At 40.1% G+C, this 18,257-nt stretch overlaps 1 protein-coding gene across 2 annotated transcripts in view; it reads right to left on the bottom strand.

Moving 5' to 3' along the window:
- The window catches only part of LOC124168054 (1,5-anhydro-D-fructose reductase-like), a 56,820-nt gene that overhangs the window by 36,159 nt on the left and 2,404 nt on the right, over positions 1-18,257 (bottom strand). The window contains exon 1 of one of the 2 annotated variants that reach the window (XM_046546155.1): positions 7,789-7,935. The exons of the other annotated variant lie outside the window; for it this stretch is intronic. Coding sequence (XP_046402111.1) covers positions 7,789-7,866 — 78 coding nt within the window. The 5' untranslated portion in view covers positions 7,867-7,935. Of the gene's footprint in view, positions 1-7,788; positions 7,936-18,257 lie in introns of those variants that run through there. 2 annotated transcript variants of the gene reach the window in all.

The raw sequence follows: 18,257 nt of genomic DNA, 5'->3' as shown, positions 1-18,257 counted from the left end.
AAAATGACCATGCATTTCAGGTTTATTCAACAGACTCGCCCCAGATGCAAGAATTAATCAAGAAGCAAACTCCGCAAAAAAAAAGTCGATAGGATCAATTTATTCGCCGTAACAATCATATCCAAGGCCACTTTCATAAGTCCTTGACGTTACTTAAGCCGGTGAAATGAAATCCAATGCGGAGAGTTTACGTCCAGCAGTTAAAATTTCCGTATTAACTTCAGAAGCCTAAACACGGAATTGTAAGGCTTCGGAGGTGATAGCATATGGGTGGGTGAGGAGCCAAGGGGGGGTAAGAGTGATTTCTGTTTTCTACACAGAATTAGGTACAGAAATTAGGTATAGAAAACAAATGAGATCAATTAGACGTTTCGTAGTGCATTTCATTTTCCACTCGATGTCAATACAGAACAGAGACTCACTCGTTTCCTTTAGCAACCAGGTTTTTGTGTGTTTCTTTTAACAATTAACTGTACTTAACTCTGTTGAGAAAAAAATCACTTGTACCCCTTAGCTTCTCACCCCCCTCATTTACAAGGACAAGGGTTCCGATTGCAAAGGAAGGGTCCATCGTTATCAGAAGCTATGACACGTAGAAATACCTGACTCCGTAAAACCCAAAGGGGCAAAAACTGTGTTCAGCAAAAAGGTGGAATCTCTGAAAAGTTAATAATAAGCCAACCAGAAAGCATGGCCACCAACAGTAACTGTAACGCCACGCTTGGCTTAAGGCCGTTTTACACGGTACACGGAATTGCGCAGGTTAGAGCTGCATTAATTTCTAAAATGGCGTGGAATTGCGCGAATGCATGAACGAAATTAGAACAGGGGCTATTTTGCCGTCTCGCATCCACGCATTCTCGCATGTGTTTTAGCAATTCACCGCTTTACACGACGCAATTTTGATTGCGCCTTCACACGTACGTCAGACTGCGCAATTCCGTGTACCGTGTAAAACGGCCTTTAGAAAAGGAGGCTTTCATGAGGAGCTTCTGAGGGGATCGCTACGTAAGAGTTCAAAGAAAAGGATAGTGAAGAGTTTGATCTGGAGTGTAGAGCTATACGGTGCGGAAACGTGGACACTAATAATGATGACGAGAAGGTACTGGAGGCATTCAAAATCTGGGTTTTGAGAAAAATGGAGAAGGTGAAAGGTGAAGCTTCTTGTTCGGAAGTTGGGTGGAAGGATTAACACCGGTAGACCTCGAAATTTGTTGTATGACTTCAATCGGTTGCGTACCTAGAACTTGGCTTTATGGTGGGGATATCCCACAACAACTATTGCCCACTACTCCTGCAGGAGTAGTGGGCAATAGTTTTATAGGCATGCCAATAAAAATCGTCTACTTCGATACGATCTGTTTCTGCTTTGACTGGGGTTCTCTATTCAGCCACTTGTAGCGGGAACCTTCTCTTTTGTACAAGTCCATCGCAAGGATTTTACGTTAAAACTCAACATTAACTTCACTTTTGCAACCCGCTAAAATATTGCACGACGAACCTTTTTCCATGCCGCATATAGCGCTATTAACACGCATGTGCACCAAGGGATAGTGTCCTCAAGGGTAGTAGAGAGAGGATAGCTGAGAGATACGTTCGTCCCGTAGAAGAATGAGTTTTGTTGCCACTTATCGGGATCATTTTAATCGGTTTTCAAATACGTCCGCATGAGGGCGATGAGGTGAGAGCGATCCATTCATTCTCAATATTTGTAAACTAAATAATACTTAAAATCGTGAGGAAAGCATTGCAAAGTCATAAATTGTGTAAATCACGAATATGAACTTCGGTTTACAGCCCTAATTAGAGATTATTTTTCTACGCGCTCTTTCCATGACAGACGCAAGTGGCGACTTCTGTAAGTTTTATGCGAGGTCGCTGATATCACATCCAGAGGCCAACTGGTAGCACAGAGCGGAGGTTTTTCGGAGCGATTGTTGGCCACGCTTTCAATCGAAGCTACCCATAAAAACTTATGACTGACGAGGGATTTTCGAAGCGTCTTCTTCCCTTACCGTGTCACCAGATAACCATACCATTCATGATAAGCGTCATTCTCTTCTGAACAGTCATATAAAATAGGCTAAAATTCAGCGATTCTTAATATACGGGAGATATTAGAAGTGGTAATAACATTATGTGACATAGGTGATGATTGCCATGTGCCAGCTTGTTTGGTTTGGAGTTTTCCTTCGCCTGTGTAGATTGATATAGATTGGAATGTAATTGTAATAGGTGCAAATACTTTGTGGAAACTCTGAAAAACTAAACAATGAGAGTTGAATTTTGGTGTAAGTCTCAATCTATACACGGTGAAATTTGGAAATATGTCTCTCGAGTCAATATTTATTAATGTTTTTCTAAATACTAACGAAGATAAATATAAGTATTTTTAGTCCATTTAAAACACGGTCCATCAATATAATAGCGCAATCTTGGGACTCGCCTCACGCAGTAATGTTTGACTTGCCGCCTCGATAACCTTCGAATCCTTTGAAAACCTCTGTTTTCTGCGATTATTGGCGCCCATGCGATGCCACTCCATGTGACGTCACAGGGACCTAGTTTCTTTAGGAGTAGATAGGAGTTATAAATCGTCTGAGGTTACCAATGCATGCATGAGGCACAGAGCTCAGAGAAACATGTCTTAATAATCACCTATTAAAACTGGCTAAGGTCGGAAAGTTTTCTTCGTTTGATAAGGTATTAATAATCCTTATTTAAGCCAAGCGCTACCAGCTAGCATGGTACTCCGCTACCTGCTAGCATCCTGCGTCGTATCAGCGCTCAAAGCCTCGCCCCAAGGTCACCTCACTTGCGGCAGCGGGAACCAGAACGACGTCACGCGGAGTTTTCCCAGCATTCATACTTACCCGTCGCGTTTTCGCGCGCTTGAAATTTTTCACTTTTCATTTAATCGCGAAAAATAGATATCGTCATTTAAAAATCTAAAAGCGTGATATACGTACTCCAGGGGTAATAATATTTCGATTTAGGCAATAAAAAAATAATAGGAAACCACCCTATTGACATTCGGCCTCCGCCAGTAATAGCACTGGAGGCATACGGAGAAAGTGCACAAAGAGATGGCATTCAACGACTTAATCGCAAGAGAAGTGCCTCCGATTCGCAGCACTACCGGCTGGAGAATCCTCAAATGTAAAATTCGAGAGTGACACTTTCTAAAGACTTAAATACTTCCAAGGCTGGAAATTCGGTTTCGGGCGAAGGAAAGCGAAGCAAAGCACGAATATCCTGTTTCCCCCCCGTCTTGCAGTTTCAACACCCAAATAACCGTAAGAGAACGAATCATTACTGCTCGACCGGTCTATTTTCGTGACGAAGGACTTCTTTCGAACTGCTATCGTCTTGAAAATTTCAGGATAGACCCTAGTAAACATTTTCCTGTACCTCGTATTCACGAATTTAACCTCTATTATTTTGAATGCGATGGTGGTTGGCGTAACATGGTGAAACTCCTTCATGATGCACAAAGGTTAAGAAAACACTTAGCTGTTTCACAAAATAAAATATATTGCGACCGGTTTCGATACAGCGTATCATCATCTGGCCAGATGATGATACGCTGTATCGAAACCGGTCGCAATATATTTTATTTTGTGAAACAGCTAAGTGTTTTCTTAACCTTTGTGCCTCTATTATTTTTTTACTTACAACATATTGCTAAAAGTAGGAAATCTGATGGTGGCTAGACAAATAAAATAAATGAATCAAAATATTACCAACCTAAGAGCAAAGTGAAGGAACAGAAAATATACCTATAGGAATCAAAAATACCATTATACTAGTACCATACTATTGACAAATGAAATTTGAACAAAAAAATTTTCCTGGACCCGAAGCACTTAGCTTTGGCTTTCAGGGCCATCGAATAGAGTGGTGGTCTTCGCATTGGCCCGGTCGGTGGTTCGAATCCCGGTCCAGGGGAATTTATTTCTTAAGTCCATTCATCTAATTTCACCGCCGTCCACGCGGCGGGCTCAAAATATTGCACAAAAACACGTACATACATATTCAAATTTCGTTTTCTATCACACAGCTAAGTTTGAACGCTATCGGGTGGTGAACATTGGGTACTTTATACCTAGTCAGAGATTCCAGGAGCTGTGTAGGCTCCTAGTTACGCCTCAGAGCTTGAGTAGGCATTTAGAGGATTATACTAAGTTCCGCAGCACCAACGAACCGACGCGAGACGCTAATGTGCATCACAGCGTGTCTGGCATTGCCTCAATTACAACTGCACCCAGTGAAGCATGAGAGGCATTTGGCCTTCAGTTGAGCGCAATTCTGAAAGTCGCCGATGCAACGGATGGTTGAAGAATCCAAGGTCGAACAAAGACTGTCCGATGCAGAGGAAAAGATCGACTTTTCGAAATACTTCCTCGTTTCAGACAGTTCTGCCACACTCACACATTGAGTACATTGTTTCTCGTATAGGAATGAAATTGAAAAGCGTGTTCAATGACCATTGGCAAGTACGATAGAAATAGAAATTGTATAAGTATGCATAAGTAAAAAAAAGAGCGGAATAAAATTGCAAGGTGGCTTTTTAGCATGGGCGGATCCGCGATATTTTTCTGGGGGGCACAAGGATCTGACAGGTAAACGATCTTCTCACACTTGAGATTAAAGACAAGATAAAACAATTACTGTACGATATATTCTCTTTTTTTTTAAATGAAAGTTATTAATATGAAATTAAATTATTGGGGCTCCGTAATACACAAAACATAACGAACTTAATGATAACGGTACAAAAAAATTTGTCTATTTTTTAAGCGTCAGGGTGGGGGGGGGGGCACGTGCCCCCGTACTCCCTTGAATCCGCCTATGGCTGTTTACATACTCATTCTAAAAAATATTGTCAAAAACGGCTCTGACTAAAACAAATGCCGATAGATCTTTCTCGCAGTGAACGGATACGAGGACTGAACGGCAAATTATCGCAGACATTAACATTCCCAGTGCAGAGCAAAACCTGAGGAGAATTGGCATTCTCTATTGACAAAAAAAATGGGCAGGTGACTGTTTGTACTTTAATTTTAATGCACAATACGGCTCTTACTTTAAAAAAAAACACCGATATATTTTTCTCGTGTTGAACGGAAATGAAAGGACGAGCTTGTTCCGTAGCATACGCACCGGATCTAACCGGATCTATCTAGATACACCACATTCGAGGGGCTTTGAAAGAACCCGTAGTAAGGTCTTCAATTAGACAATCATTTCCTAAAATGTATTTACAGTAGGACCACCACACTAATTATGAGCCAATAATAGGTAACCCAATAGGGTGATTTCCTTCATCAAAGAAAACGAAAGGCATTGATTGCGAATCGCTACCCACCATTAGTGTATTCATAATATACAAATTATTTGGTTTTAGAAATCCCAGTTTAGACGAATTGCAACAATCAATTTTAACCGTATTTGAAAAAGGCCAGATTGGCGCCCATGCGATGCCACTCCAAGTGACGTCACAGGGACCTAGTTTCTGTACGAGTATGGCTGTTTACACACTCATTCTTTAAGTCATCTGAGATTACCAATGCATGCATGAGGTACAGAGCTCAGGGAAACATCTCTTAATAATCGCCTATTAAAATTGCCTATTGTCGGAAAGTTTCCTTCGTTTTATAAGGTATTAATAATCCTTTTTTAAGCCAAGTGCTACCTGCTAGCAGGGTACTCTGATACCTGCTAGCAACCTGCATCGCAGCGGCGCATTCATCGTCGCCCCATGGTCAGCTCACACGGCGAAGCCGGGAACCAGAATGACGTCACACGGGCTTTTCCCAGCATTCATACTTAGCCGTCGCGTTTTCGCGCGCTTGAAATTTTTCACTTTTCATTTAATTGCGAAAAATAGATATCGTCATTTAAAAATCTAAAAGCGTGAAATGCGTCCTCCAGGAGTAATAATCTTTCGATTTAGGCAATAAAAAAATAATAGGAAACCACCCTATTGCAATGTCCAAGTATTAAGTGTTGAACTTGATGTGTACAATGTAAGTGGATTTTTTCAGAGCTTATTATCCTTTTAAGGCCTTGTGTGAATTGGGCTGTTTCTATTTTTCCCAATTCCTTATCACTAACTCAGTGCTATCACTCATTCATGGCGGGTTGTATTGAGTACGTGAGGAGTAAGCCACATTCAGAGCTAAAGGGGGCAGTTCCTTCTCTTGCGACCACCCCGCACTTTGATTACTTTGGACCTAATACGTCCGAAATTTCACCCGGATTTGAACCCTCCCGTCAGAAGTCAACCCGGGACCCTCCCGTCAGAAGCAACGCGCTCGACTCTCTAGGCCAATGGCGTAACTATGCAGAGAAAAACTACCAATCTGAAGACATTAGATTGGAAAAATTAAATATACTGTATTTAAAATGAGTAGGATTGTTGTGATACTAATATTTTATTTTCAGGGTTCTGGGAGGAGAGGGGTTCTATCCCCTACACCTCCCCCTATAGTAATCGTCACAGCACTAGGATACCATGTAACAAGATTGGCTACAACATATCAAACTAAAGAACGCCAAGATGTCATCAAAAAGTCACTACTGTGAGAACTTAACTTCATATCCTGTCTGAGATTTAGCAATGAATTTTGTCCTGGAGGGGTGGGTCCAAAACCAGAGGGGAAAATAAAAAAGAGGGTACCAAGTAGTCTTTTTTACTAATTTTTTTTACTAATTTTTTTTACTAATTTTTTAACGCTTTTCATTATCTAAATAACTTCATTTTTCAAAGAAATCAGTTGAGGAATTATAATGTTTCAATATTTTTTTTCTTTTGTGATGCAAAGTAATTGTGATTTCATTATTCGGGAGGGAGTGGGGGGGGGGGTCCGGACCCCTTGGATCCCCTCTAGCTTCGCCACTGTCTCCTGCTACCCACCACCAACCAATCGCCTACTGGTCCACGAGACGTTTTGCCGGTTTCTTTCATTACTCGGGTGAACTTGATCATAAAGCTATTCTACGTAAATACCCACTCCTATAGAAGGGTCCTTGCCGATTACTTGCCGATGAAAACTATCACATCTACGTGAATATTCATACGCCCAATGAGCACACGAAATAATAAAAAATTGACGTCATAATGAATTTTGACGTCATAATGAATTTTGGCGTCACAAAAATAGAACAAAATTCTAGAATATATTGTTTTCCAACAATCGCTAGGCCATGCTCAAAAACTACGAGATCCCATTTATTAGTTTTTCACCCACTATATTAACGTAACAAACTTCGAAGAGGAAATCATTCCGGGGATTTTGCTGTTGTGTTAACACAACAGCAAAATCCCCGGAATGATAATTATGAATTAGATATACATCTATTCATAGATGAAAATAGAGAATATATAGATATCTATTTTCCGTGTGGGTTGTATTTGTAGAAACTTCGCAAATCGAAATGTTTGTAAAAATTATGATGAAAATATCTATGAACACTGTCAGCTTAGGAAATAAACCAATGTCGGCTCTAAATTTTGGCATTAGAGTAATTGAAATATTATTTAACCATTCGCTACTCTATGCTAATAACCGATTAATGCAATCCGAAGAAATATGCCGACAAACCCTGAAGATGAAATCACCCCTACAGAGGATTCTTTGCCAAATAAATGCATGAAAATCGCATCAAAACTATGCAAACATACACGTACACAGTCAACATAGGAAACACGCATTTTTTGCACCCGAATTTTGGCCTCAGAAGAGTTCATTGACTGGGTGCACCAAGTGCGCAGGGCGAACTGACCTGCCAAGTTCCAAAACCAAGAGCCGGGATCTTCACTCCCTCCGCAAGATCGAGGTAAACTTCCTTTCCAACAGCCATTGCGATCGCGTCTTTCTCCGTCTCCCGGTTCAACACGAGTGACTTAACTGAGCGAGCGAGGAATGTCGGGATGTCGGCTTGTTCGGATGAACGGGGAACTGTTCCACCGAATTTCCCCACCCTTTCCAGCCCACAGCTATAATTCAGTCATTCCCTCACACCACCTAACTCCTCCGAAGCAAGGCCACACAGTTCTTGACCTTGCCCCTAGTAGTACACGAATATGCCGCAGAAGAAATGATGGCGTCGAGGAAGTATCACGCTGCCAGCGCTGAGTGGTGAACAGAAGAGCTAACTGCGTAAACAAGCCCTGAGCGCTAATGTCAAAGCTGTTTCTCGAAGCGATTTTCGGGCGTGTTTTCTCCGATCGAGGCATGAAATATGTTGGGACCACGAGATATCCAACTCTTCACATTGAGAAAAAAAAAATAAGGATAGAAAATATTAATGTTGAGACACAGCCAAATTGGGCGGAGTAATTGGGTATTATACAGCATTTCAAAGTAATGAGGATTATTACATTAGATCGATTATTACATCGAATTATCGAGGTAATATTCGGGGTAAAGCTCTGATTTAAGCTCTATCCGCGCCTAACCGAACCAGTCTTTGCGTTGGTCACTGAATATATCACAAATCTATGAAAAACGAAAGTTTTTCACAGTAGAAGAGTAGCTGAGAATACATAATATAGAATAAAATAATCGGTAACTAAGTTTGTGCACAAAAGGTAAGGTTTGGTTCATGAGCATACACAAAGGGATGCCCTCCGCCCCCCACCCCTAGAAGAAAATAATATTAAGTGGTTGTATAGTTTAGAACAACTTTTCTTCACCCAAGAAATATGATATTATTGTAAGACATGTAACTCGAATAAAAGTAATTCTTCAAGAAACTATTTGTATAAACTTATCAAACGCTGCCATAGCTATGTATCATTTTCTTAAAATACTAGCTTAATTTGCCTTTTCATTGCCGACATATCACATCCTGAACGACCGTGGTGTGATCCCCCACACCCTAGTTTTGATCCTCGATGCTCCCTTACAAGGGTTAATTATTAGGTGAATTTTACCATTGCAGTGGGAATAAAATTCGAAGTTATACATGCTCAAGGGAAATCGGTTAGTTATGAAAAACATCAAAAAGTAACATCAGGTTTTTCATTGGCATCCGAGTTCGAATCCCGATCATCTCAGGTAATTTGTTGGCGAGTTTTTTCTCATTTTGGTGTTGATAAAATAAAAATAAGTGGTTAAATATGTATTATCAAAGAAAAAATTCTTTTCAAGAGCTTGTACTGATTTGTATTACACCGTATAATTATTCGTTGGCTTACGGTCATGGCGAGTTCACAATTAGACAAACCAAAACAGGTTCCTCTTATTTGAACGTGTTTTGAGGAAAAGTTAGGATAAATATTTATATCTTGCTGGTCAAGTCGCTTTAAATTGCATTTTTAATGTGATGAAATGATAGAATGATGCAAATGCGTAATCATTTCAAATTTACTTATAAAATTTATGCAAAAAATTAATTACGGTAAGATTTCAATAACACAAACATTATGAGTAAGGATTTCAGCGGACAAAAAACTTGGAAAGTAATATTATTGTCACATTTTTACGATCAATCCGTCCTGGAAGTCCGTCGAGATAAATCGAAAGCATGATATTCCTCAAGTAAAAGTACGGATAAAGTGGATATAACCAAAATCTAGCGCAGAGGTAAACATTCTTGAATTTTAAAAGATTTAGCGTATGTTCAGCAAGCATTGGAGATTATACTCCGCTTTGCCAATTCCACACTCATTGATTCCTACCGACCATAGTGTTGACAGTAATTGCCATTATCACGATCTATTTCGATACTTCCACTGCATAAACGCTCAACAATCGCCCACCGAATTAAATCCGCTCATCTAAGTACTATAGTACTAATAGTACTATAAGGGTGGGGACTCGAACTTAATCTGAGCAAATGCATGACGGTACATTTCTTGTGGAATTCGTCCAACTCTAACCATGTTTATGCAGTGGATGGTATTGACATAAAGGCAACAGACGAAGTGAAGTACCTGGGAGTTACGATAACCTCGAACCTCACGTGGGGAACACATATAAAGAATATTTGCGGCATAGCCCTGAAGAAATTAGGATTCGTCAAGCGTACTGTGGGAAGTTTTTCGGATGAGAAAATAAAAGAAAGATGCTATTTCCCTCTCGCCCGACCGCACCTTGAATATGCAGCGAGCGTATGGGATCCGGTGCAGAAAGACTTAATCCGCGAATTGAACAAAATACAAAGGAAGGCTGCGCGTTTCGTCAAAAACCGCTGCGGGCGTACAGACAGTGTTACACAAATGTTGAGCGAATTAGGCTGGGAGCCGCTGGCGACTCGGAGGCTGCGCGCTAGGCTTAGATTGCTTGAACAATTGAGAATGAATATCTTTAACAGCGACACGGAGAGCATAATATTAGAGCAAAAATATATTTCCAGGTCCGATAGAAGCGATAAATTAAGAGATGTTCTGCCGAACGGATAGATATGGGAATTCGTTTTTCCCCCGAATCACAAAGGACTTTAATAAACGCTAGTCCCAACTTCGTTCGAGCACTTCATTTTTTTAGCTGTAAACGGCCGGTGTCCTAACACCCCCTGCCACACGCCTTTTAGGTGGCTTGCGGGGTATTGTGTAGATATTTAGATGTAGTTGAAGGGCTATCTAGATGAGCGGATTAGATTCCGTGGGCGATTGTTGAGCGTTTATGCAGTGGACGTATCGATTTGTAATACTCGCACATTTTGCAGTTATCCTTAAAAATAGCTATTATTCTCGATGCCAATGTCGCGTCGGTCCAAGTGTGGTACGTTACAAAACGACGGTTATTTTCCAGCCATGTGGCTCCATGATGTTAACCTTTTACTCAAGAACACTGAGTATTATGATCCTCTTCATCTAAACTTCATCTTCCTCAACTACCACTGAGTAGACCAGAAAAACCCAACAGGAAATCGATTCTGGAACTTAACTGTCTCCGACCTTCCTTAGGGTCAACACTCGCTAAGATAACAAACCAGACCGGATAATGAAATGGGCGGAGGTCAAGCTGTGATAGTGATTACAGAAGGAGAGTTCGAATTTCGGCTACGCTACGCCCGCTTCATTTGTGAGCTATTCTAAACGACGAGAATGCTCTGGGCACGCTCCATTTCCACAGCGAAAGCGCTACAAAAAGATTTCACTGCAAGGCGATTAAGGGTATCGTCGAAAATTCATGTCACAGCAACGGGAGCCGATGGAGACTCGGAGGCTGCGCGCTAGACTTAGAATGCTCGAACAGTAGGGTAGTTTCCTTCATCAAAGAAAACGAAAGGCATTGACTGCGATTCCTTGCCCACCATTGGTGTATTCATAATATACAAATTATTTGGTTTTAGAAATCCCAGTTTAGACGAATGGCAATGGTCAATTTTAACTGCATTTGAAAAAGGCCAGATTGGCGCCCATGAGATGCCACTCCACGTGACGTCACAGGGACCCAGTTTCTATACGAGTAGTTTTACATCGTCTGATATTACCAATGCATGCATGAGGCACGACTGACTATTGTCGGAAAGTTTTCTTCGTTTGTTAGGGTATTAATAATCCTTATTTACAAATCCTTATTTTTGTACATAATCCTTATTTTTGTAGGCCCAGCGCTACCTGCTAGCGGGGTACTCTGCTACCTGCTAGCAGCGTGCATCTCAGCGACGCACATATCCTCGCCCCAAGGTCACCTCTCTCGGCGACAGCGGGAACCGGAATGACGTCACGCAGCTTTTCCCAGCATTTATACTTAGCCGTCGCGTTTTCGCGCGCTTGAAAATTTTCACTTTTCATTTAATCGCGAAAAATACATATCGTCATTCAAAAATCTTAAAGCGTAAAATGCGTACTCCAGGAGTAATAATCTTTCGATTTAGGCAATAAAAAAATAATAGGAAACCACCCTATTGGCTATCGAAATGTTCGGAAAATTTGCATCGACTTACTCGGGAGGATATTTGAGAAATCTTCCGTCTGAAACATCTAATTCTGTTCACAGAGAAGCATTGTTCCTACAGCTTTGCTTTGGCCTCTCCACTAACGGCAAAGTTCTCCCACCACGATCCAGCAAATACTACCAACACAGGACCGGATGACTCCTTGTGGTAGATAATCCTTCCCCTCGCCAAGGTTCCGTAGTTCCGGCGAAGCAAATCCCACAAGGCCTACACAAACCCGCACGAGTCCTTGTTTTCAATTTTTGACAGTAAATTTCAGCGGAGCGGAACTTGAACGAAGGTATCTACATAATGAAAACCATCTATTTTTTCCATACTTTCGTAGAAATCTATTAGAAGAATACACTATTTATTAACCTTTAGCATAAAATTGTACATCACCGAATAAACCAATGGCAAAATTAGAAGGCAAATTGCTTTTTCAAAAAATAATTAATCGATCTTCTGGTTTAAACTTCATACATCTCTTAGATGTTAACACATTCGAAGAAACAGTACTACAATGCTCTTTATCATATGACTGAAAATTGTTATTTGTAATGTCTTAAAACACAAAATATCTGATGATGGAAAACTTTCCAAGCCAGCAATATTCATTTTAACATTATTAGGTATCCTTGCAAAGCAAGCAGTAACCCAATAACTACCTTGGGCATTATGATCATTGGCAAGACAAAAGAAATATTTAAATCCAAACATTTTTTGCCAATGGTCCCATGGTAAACTTTCCCGTTCATTCATTCTGGTATAACCTTATAGATTAAAAATAAATATATAACTATCATCAGCATTAACGTACTAAAGTTATAAGCACCATTGTTTCGACATTATCATCGTACTCCCATAGATCAGAGACATCTGAGGGATTTCAGGCCGGATCATTTAATTTATTTTATGAAATGCCTATTTCGTTAACACACAAAAAAGACAAAAATAGCCAGAGAGACTCATTTCCTCACGACGAATTAGCAAAGCCACTATAAGTTTTCCTTTAGTGAGCTCTAACATCACCTAACCAAACTAACCTTTGGGTTTAATCAATCAGTGGTGGAAGGTGAGTACAATAGAGTGGTTTGAAAGCGAAGGGGTACAAGTGATTTTTTTCTCAACAGAGTTAGGTGAAGATAATTGTTAGAAGTGATGGAAGAAGTTATTAAACTTACAATTGGCAGTTTTCATAATGTACTATTGTGGTTGGCATGTGAATGTTTACATGGAGACATATTTTGGTTTCAGTAAATTAATATAGGGTTGATTGTTGTTCCGTGCTAACACATTGAAATAAGGTGTCTTTATTTTCTCTCAAATAATAATAATAATAATAATAATAATAATAACCATAATTAACTAAGAATTCAACAAGAAGAAATACACAAAAATCGGTTGCCATGGGATACGAGTGAATCTCATTTCGGTGCTGACATCGAGTGGAAAATCAAGTGCACTATATAAAATATCTAATTCATTTCGTTTGTTTTCTATACCTAATTTCTGTACCTAACTGTGTGCAGAAAAAAGAAATCACTTGTACCCCTTGGTTTCCAAACCACTCAAGTACAAGAGAGTATATGTAGGCATTTTAATGTAAATGATATTGCCTTTATTTCTCGGAAAAGATGCATTCCACCTTTCCATTTCCCTATCTTTTCCTGATTACCAGTCTGAATTTTTTTAAATTTCCCCGAATGTATTTAAATGGCAAAGCAGCCAGTAGTACCTACATATGCCGCGGGCGAAATGGCGTCGGGGAAGTTTCACGCTGCCAGCGCCGAGTGGTCGCCAGAAGAACTAACTTAACCTACAAGCGCCTGGCGGGTCAAAGCTATTTCTCGAAGCGACTATTGGGCATATTTTCCACGACATATAATCCAATATGAAATATGTTGGGACCACAAGGTAACCATCTCTTCACAGTGAGAAAATTTAAAATACAAAATAATTAATCGTTTTTCTTCTTATCTTGACCTCGATTAATTCATGGTAAAATAGTGCTCGGAGTAAAGGTCAATGTATGTTATGCAAAAAAGTTATAGCCAACGTTTTAGTTTATTTTAAACTATCATGAGGGCTTCAATATGTCCTAAGGTTCCTCTTGTATTTCTTCTTAAATTTACCATTTTCGAAGCCCAAAAAATGGGTTAAGGATTATGGGTTTTCTTTCTTTTTTGCATCACATACATTGACCTATACTCCGAGAACTATTTTACCATGAATTAAACGAGGTCAAGACAAGAAGAAAAAAATTAATTATCTAATCAACGAAGGAGGAAAGTTATTAATCACTTTCATGTCACCGTCATCTTATGCTACAATATAGAAGTAAAAGGAGAAGAATCTGAAGAAGTAGCTTCATAATAACATCAAACCTTAACCCATTTTTTGGACTTCGAATATGGAAAATTTAAGAAAAAATATGAGAGGAACCTTAGGACATATTGAAGCCCTGATGTTTAAAGCAAACTGAAACGTTGGCCAAAACTTTTTTGCATCACATACATTTGACCTACACTCCGAGAACTATTTTACCATGAAAACAAAATATTAATACTGAGGGCACGGCCAAATTAGGCGGAGGAATTGGGAATTTCTTATCATTTCAAATTAATTGGGATCTGAAGTATCGGGCCGGTGTCCATGTTAAAAATTGTTCTTCTCCTCCTTTGTGATATCAATAATTGCTTCTCTGAGGAGTCTATATTTCGCGAATATTACAACAGAGGATGCTCAAGTCGGCCTGTAAATGTGTTGTCGCCCACCGCGCATTGAAATGAGTTTACAAAAGTCGCCACTCGCGTCGCTGACGGACAAAGTGATTCGAGTTTCACGAAAATTTGAGGTATAAATAGCAGTTTTCACCGAAATTTACATACATGATGATGTGATCCATCAAGTTCATTACTTTTCAATGCTATTCCAACCAAGTAAAAACATTATACCGTAATATATTGGGAAAAAGTGGATCGCATTGAACTCATAACGAGGCCGCGGACATTTTTTAAAACCGATTAAATGTGACCGAAGTGACAACAGAAATCAGCCTTCAATGGGATATAATTGGGCCTCCTCCAGACAGTCCCCATGCCTTTCAATTTGGCAATAATTTTTGTTTCTCTAAAGTCGATTGCGTGCATGGCACAGCGCTGCGTGTTCGGCTACCGCGGACTTCGTCACTCCCCAGTCGAATAGGATAGATTCCTTCATCAAACAAACGCAAGGCATTGATTGCGATTCGTTACCCACCCTTAGTGTATTCATAATGTACTAATTATTTGGTTTTAGAATTCCCAGTTTAGACGAATGGCAATCGTCAATTTTAACCTCATTTGAAAAAGGCCAGATTTGCGCCCATGCGATTCCACTCCACGTGACGTCACAGGGACCTAGTTTCTATACAAGTAGATAGGAGTTTTACATTATCTGAGATTACCAATGCATGCATGAGGCACAGAGATCAGGGAAACCTATCTTAATAATCACCCATTAAAATTGCCTATGTTCGGAAAGTTTCCTTCGTTTGATAAGGTATTAATAATCCTTATTTAAGCCAAGCGCTACCTGCTAGCAGGGTACTCCGCTACCTGCTAGCATCCTGCGTCGTATCAGCGATCAAAGCCTCGCCCCGAAGTCACCTCACTTGGCGGCAGCGGGAACCAGAACGACGTCACACGGAGTTTTCCCATCATTCCTACTTAGCCGTTGTGTTTTCGCGCACTTGAAAATTTTCACTTTTCATTTTATCGCTAAAAATATATATCGCCATTTAAAAATCTAAAAGAGAGAATTACGTACTCCAGGAGTAATAATCTTTCGATTTAGACGATAAAAAAATAATAGGAAACCACCCTATTTGCTCTCTGGTGTTGCTCTAATTGTAAGCGTGTTTTCGCTAATCTGCCTGTTTCGCCGATGTATTAGTTCTTTCCACAGGTTTGGCATGGAATGCAGACCCCTTCGACTTGTAATGGAGTTCTATCCTTGACGGTTTTTAAGAGATGTTATATCTGCGCGTGAGGTCAGAAGACTGCCCTTATCCGAAAATTTCGTAGGATATTTCCTATTCTGCCATTCGCCCCCTTTATATACGGCATGAAGGCTACTTTTCGACTGCATTTGTCATTTGTTGAGGAGTAAGCTGCTTCTGCGGTGGTGTTTATTTGTCTTCCTCATTCTTTTCCGGGACCTTATTCATGCTCGGGAGATAATTCTGTCATCGAAACCATTTCCACGCAGGATGGCCTCTCATTTCTGCCTTTCTTCGGGAAGGTTGTTTTGGTCGCTTATTGTGCACTGAACGCAATCAATGACTCTTCTACACAGTTCACTAGCAGCCAACTGCCACACACTGCATTATAATAGGGTGATTTCCTTCATCAAAGAAAACGATAGGCATTGATTACGAATCGTTACCCACAATTAGTGTATTCATAATATAAAAAATTATTTGGTTTTAGAAATCCCAGTTCAAACGAATGTTTATGGTTAATTTTGACCGCATTTGAAAAGTACAGATTGGCGCCCATGCGATGCCACTCCACGTGACGTCACAGGGACCTAATTTCTATACGATTAGATGGGAGTTTTACAACGCCTGAGATTACCAATGCATGCATGAGGCACAGAGCTCAGGGAAACATGTCTTAATAATCACCTATTAAAACTGCCTATGGTCGGAAAGTTTCCTTCTTTCTATAAGGCATTAATAATCCTTTTTTACGCCAAGCGAAACCTGCTAACAGTATACTCTGCTACCTGCTAGCAGCCTGCATCGCAGCAGCGCACATATCCTCGCCCCAAGTTCACCTCACTCGGCGACAGCAGGAACCAGAATGACGTCACACGGGCTTTTCCCAGCATTTATACTTAGCCGTCGCCTTTTCGCGCGCTCGAAAATTTTCACTTTTCATTTCATCGCGAAAAATAGGTATTGTCATTTAAAAATCTAAAAGCGTGAAATACGTACTCCAGCAGTAGTAATCTTTCTATTTAGGAAATTTAAAAAAGAGGAAACCACCCTATTGAGATGTCTTTAACGCAACCTTGATTCTCCGCCATTAGTGTATTCTCCTATTCCATTATTAATAGCAATGTCATTTTTCATATCCCATAATTAACGGTTTGAGTTATCAATATAATAAGAAAAACGGGACTTAAAAACAGTGGCTATCAAGAAATCTGAAGCTGATACAAAATCGTGCAATACCTCTCGCTAATTTTCCGTTAGTTTACCTCCGTCTGAGAGGAGGAGGAACGACGAAGTGCTGGGTATGGTGGGTGAGGAGAGGCAGCTTTTAGATGAGATACGGAGGAGACAGAAGGTATGGATGGAGCGAGTACTTAGCGGGTAGGGGATGTTGAAAACAGTGTTAGAGGGTAGAATGTTAGGTAAACGAGGGAGGGGAAGGAATAGAATAGGATTTTTAGATGTAATGAAAGGGAGTAGGCCTTACAGTGGATTGAAGAAGGTAGTGCTGGATGGAAGGGGAGGTTCCCAGAATACTTCTTTAGTTCTCCGTGGATACCTACATTAACCGGAATAATACAATAATAGTAATGGCGTACCCAGGATCATAACTAGGGGGGGGGGGGCGGGAAACCAAGATGTGACATTATTTGATAAGATTATTTCCTTTAACAAATAGTTTTATTTTAGTTACATATCTTATGCTAATACATGTCATTTTTCGTGGGTTTAAAAATATTTTTTGAATGCTTTCGTTTCAATTCAGTACTATTTTGCTTTTGCGATTTTTGCTTCTAGGGGTGGGGCAGCTGCCCCTCGCTGGGTACACCCATGAAACCTATTGCAATTTTTTTCTATCATCGCCCTACTATTATCAAGCTTCGACCACGATCAGACACAGTACATATATTCCTGTGATAAAAAAACATCGCTTCCAAAAATAATCTCATATCGAGATATCTTCTGATTAACTTCGGTTGTTTTCGATCAGGATATTGAATCCGGAACAGACCCGGCAGAACCAATATCGTCAAGATTTCGAGATAATATTTTCATTTCGAGGGGAAACAAACACTGAAAATCTTGCGAGACTGATATGTGAAACCATGGATACGGATGACGAGCAAACAGCAAACAATGCAATAAACGATTTCCGTACACCACGCATGGGATCAACTTCCACCACGCTTCACAACATTGATTGTAATGTCCCAAGAAGCAGATAATATCCATACAATATCCATTTAATGTTATAAATAACCTCCATAATATCCATAAGATGTCCAGCATAGTTGTATAACCTTGTATGGATATCCAGAGAATATCCAAAGTTCCCACTTTAAGATGTTCAATAAATATCCATTGCTAGCATCCATATAAC

The sequence above is a fragment of the Ischnura elegans genome, chromosome 11 (assembly GCF_921293095.1).
Source record: "Ischnura elegans chromosome 11, ioIscEleg1.1, whole genome shotgun sequence".
Taxonomy (NCBI): domain Eukaryota; kingdom Metazoa; phylum Arthropoda; class Insecta; order Odonata; family Coenagrionidae; genus Ischnura; species Ischnura elegans.
This window is presented reverse-complemented; position numbering and strand designations above follow the sequence as displayed.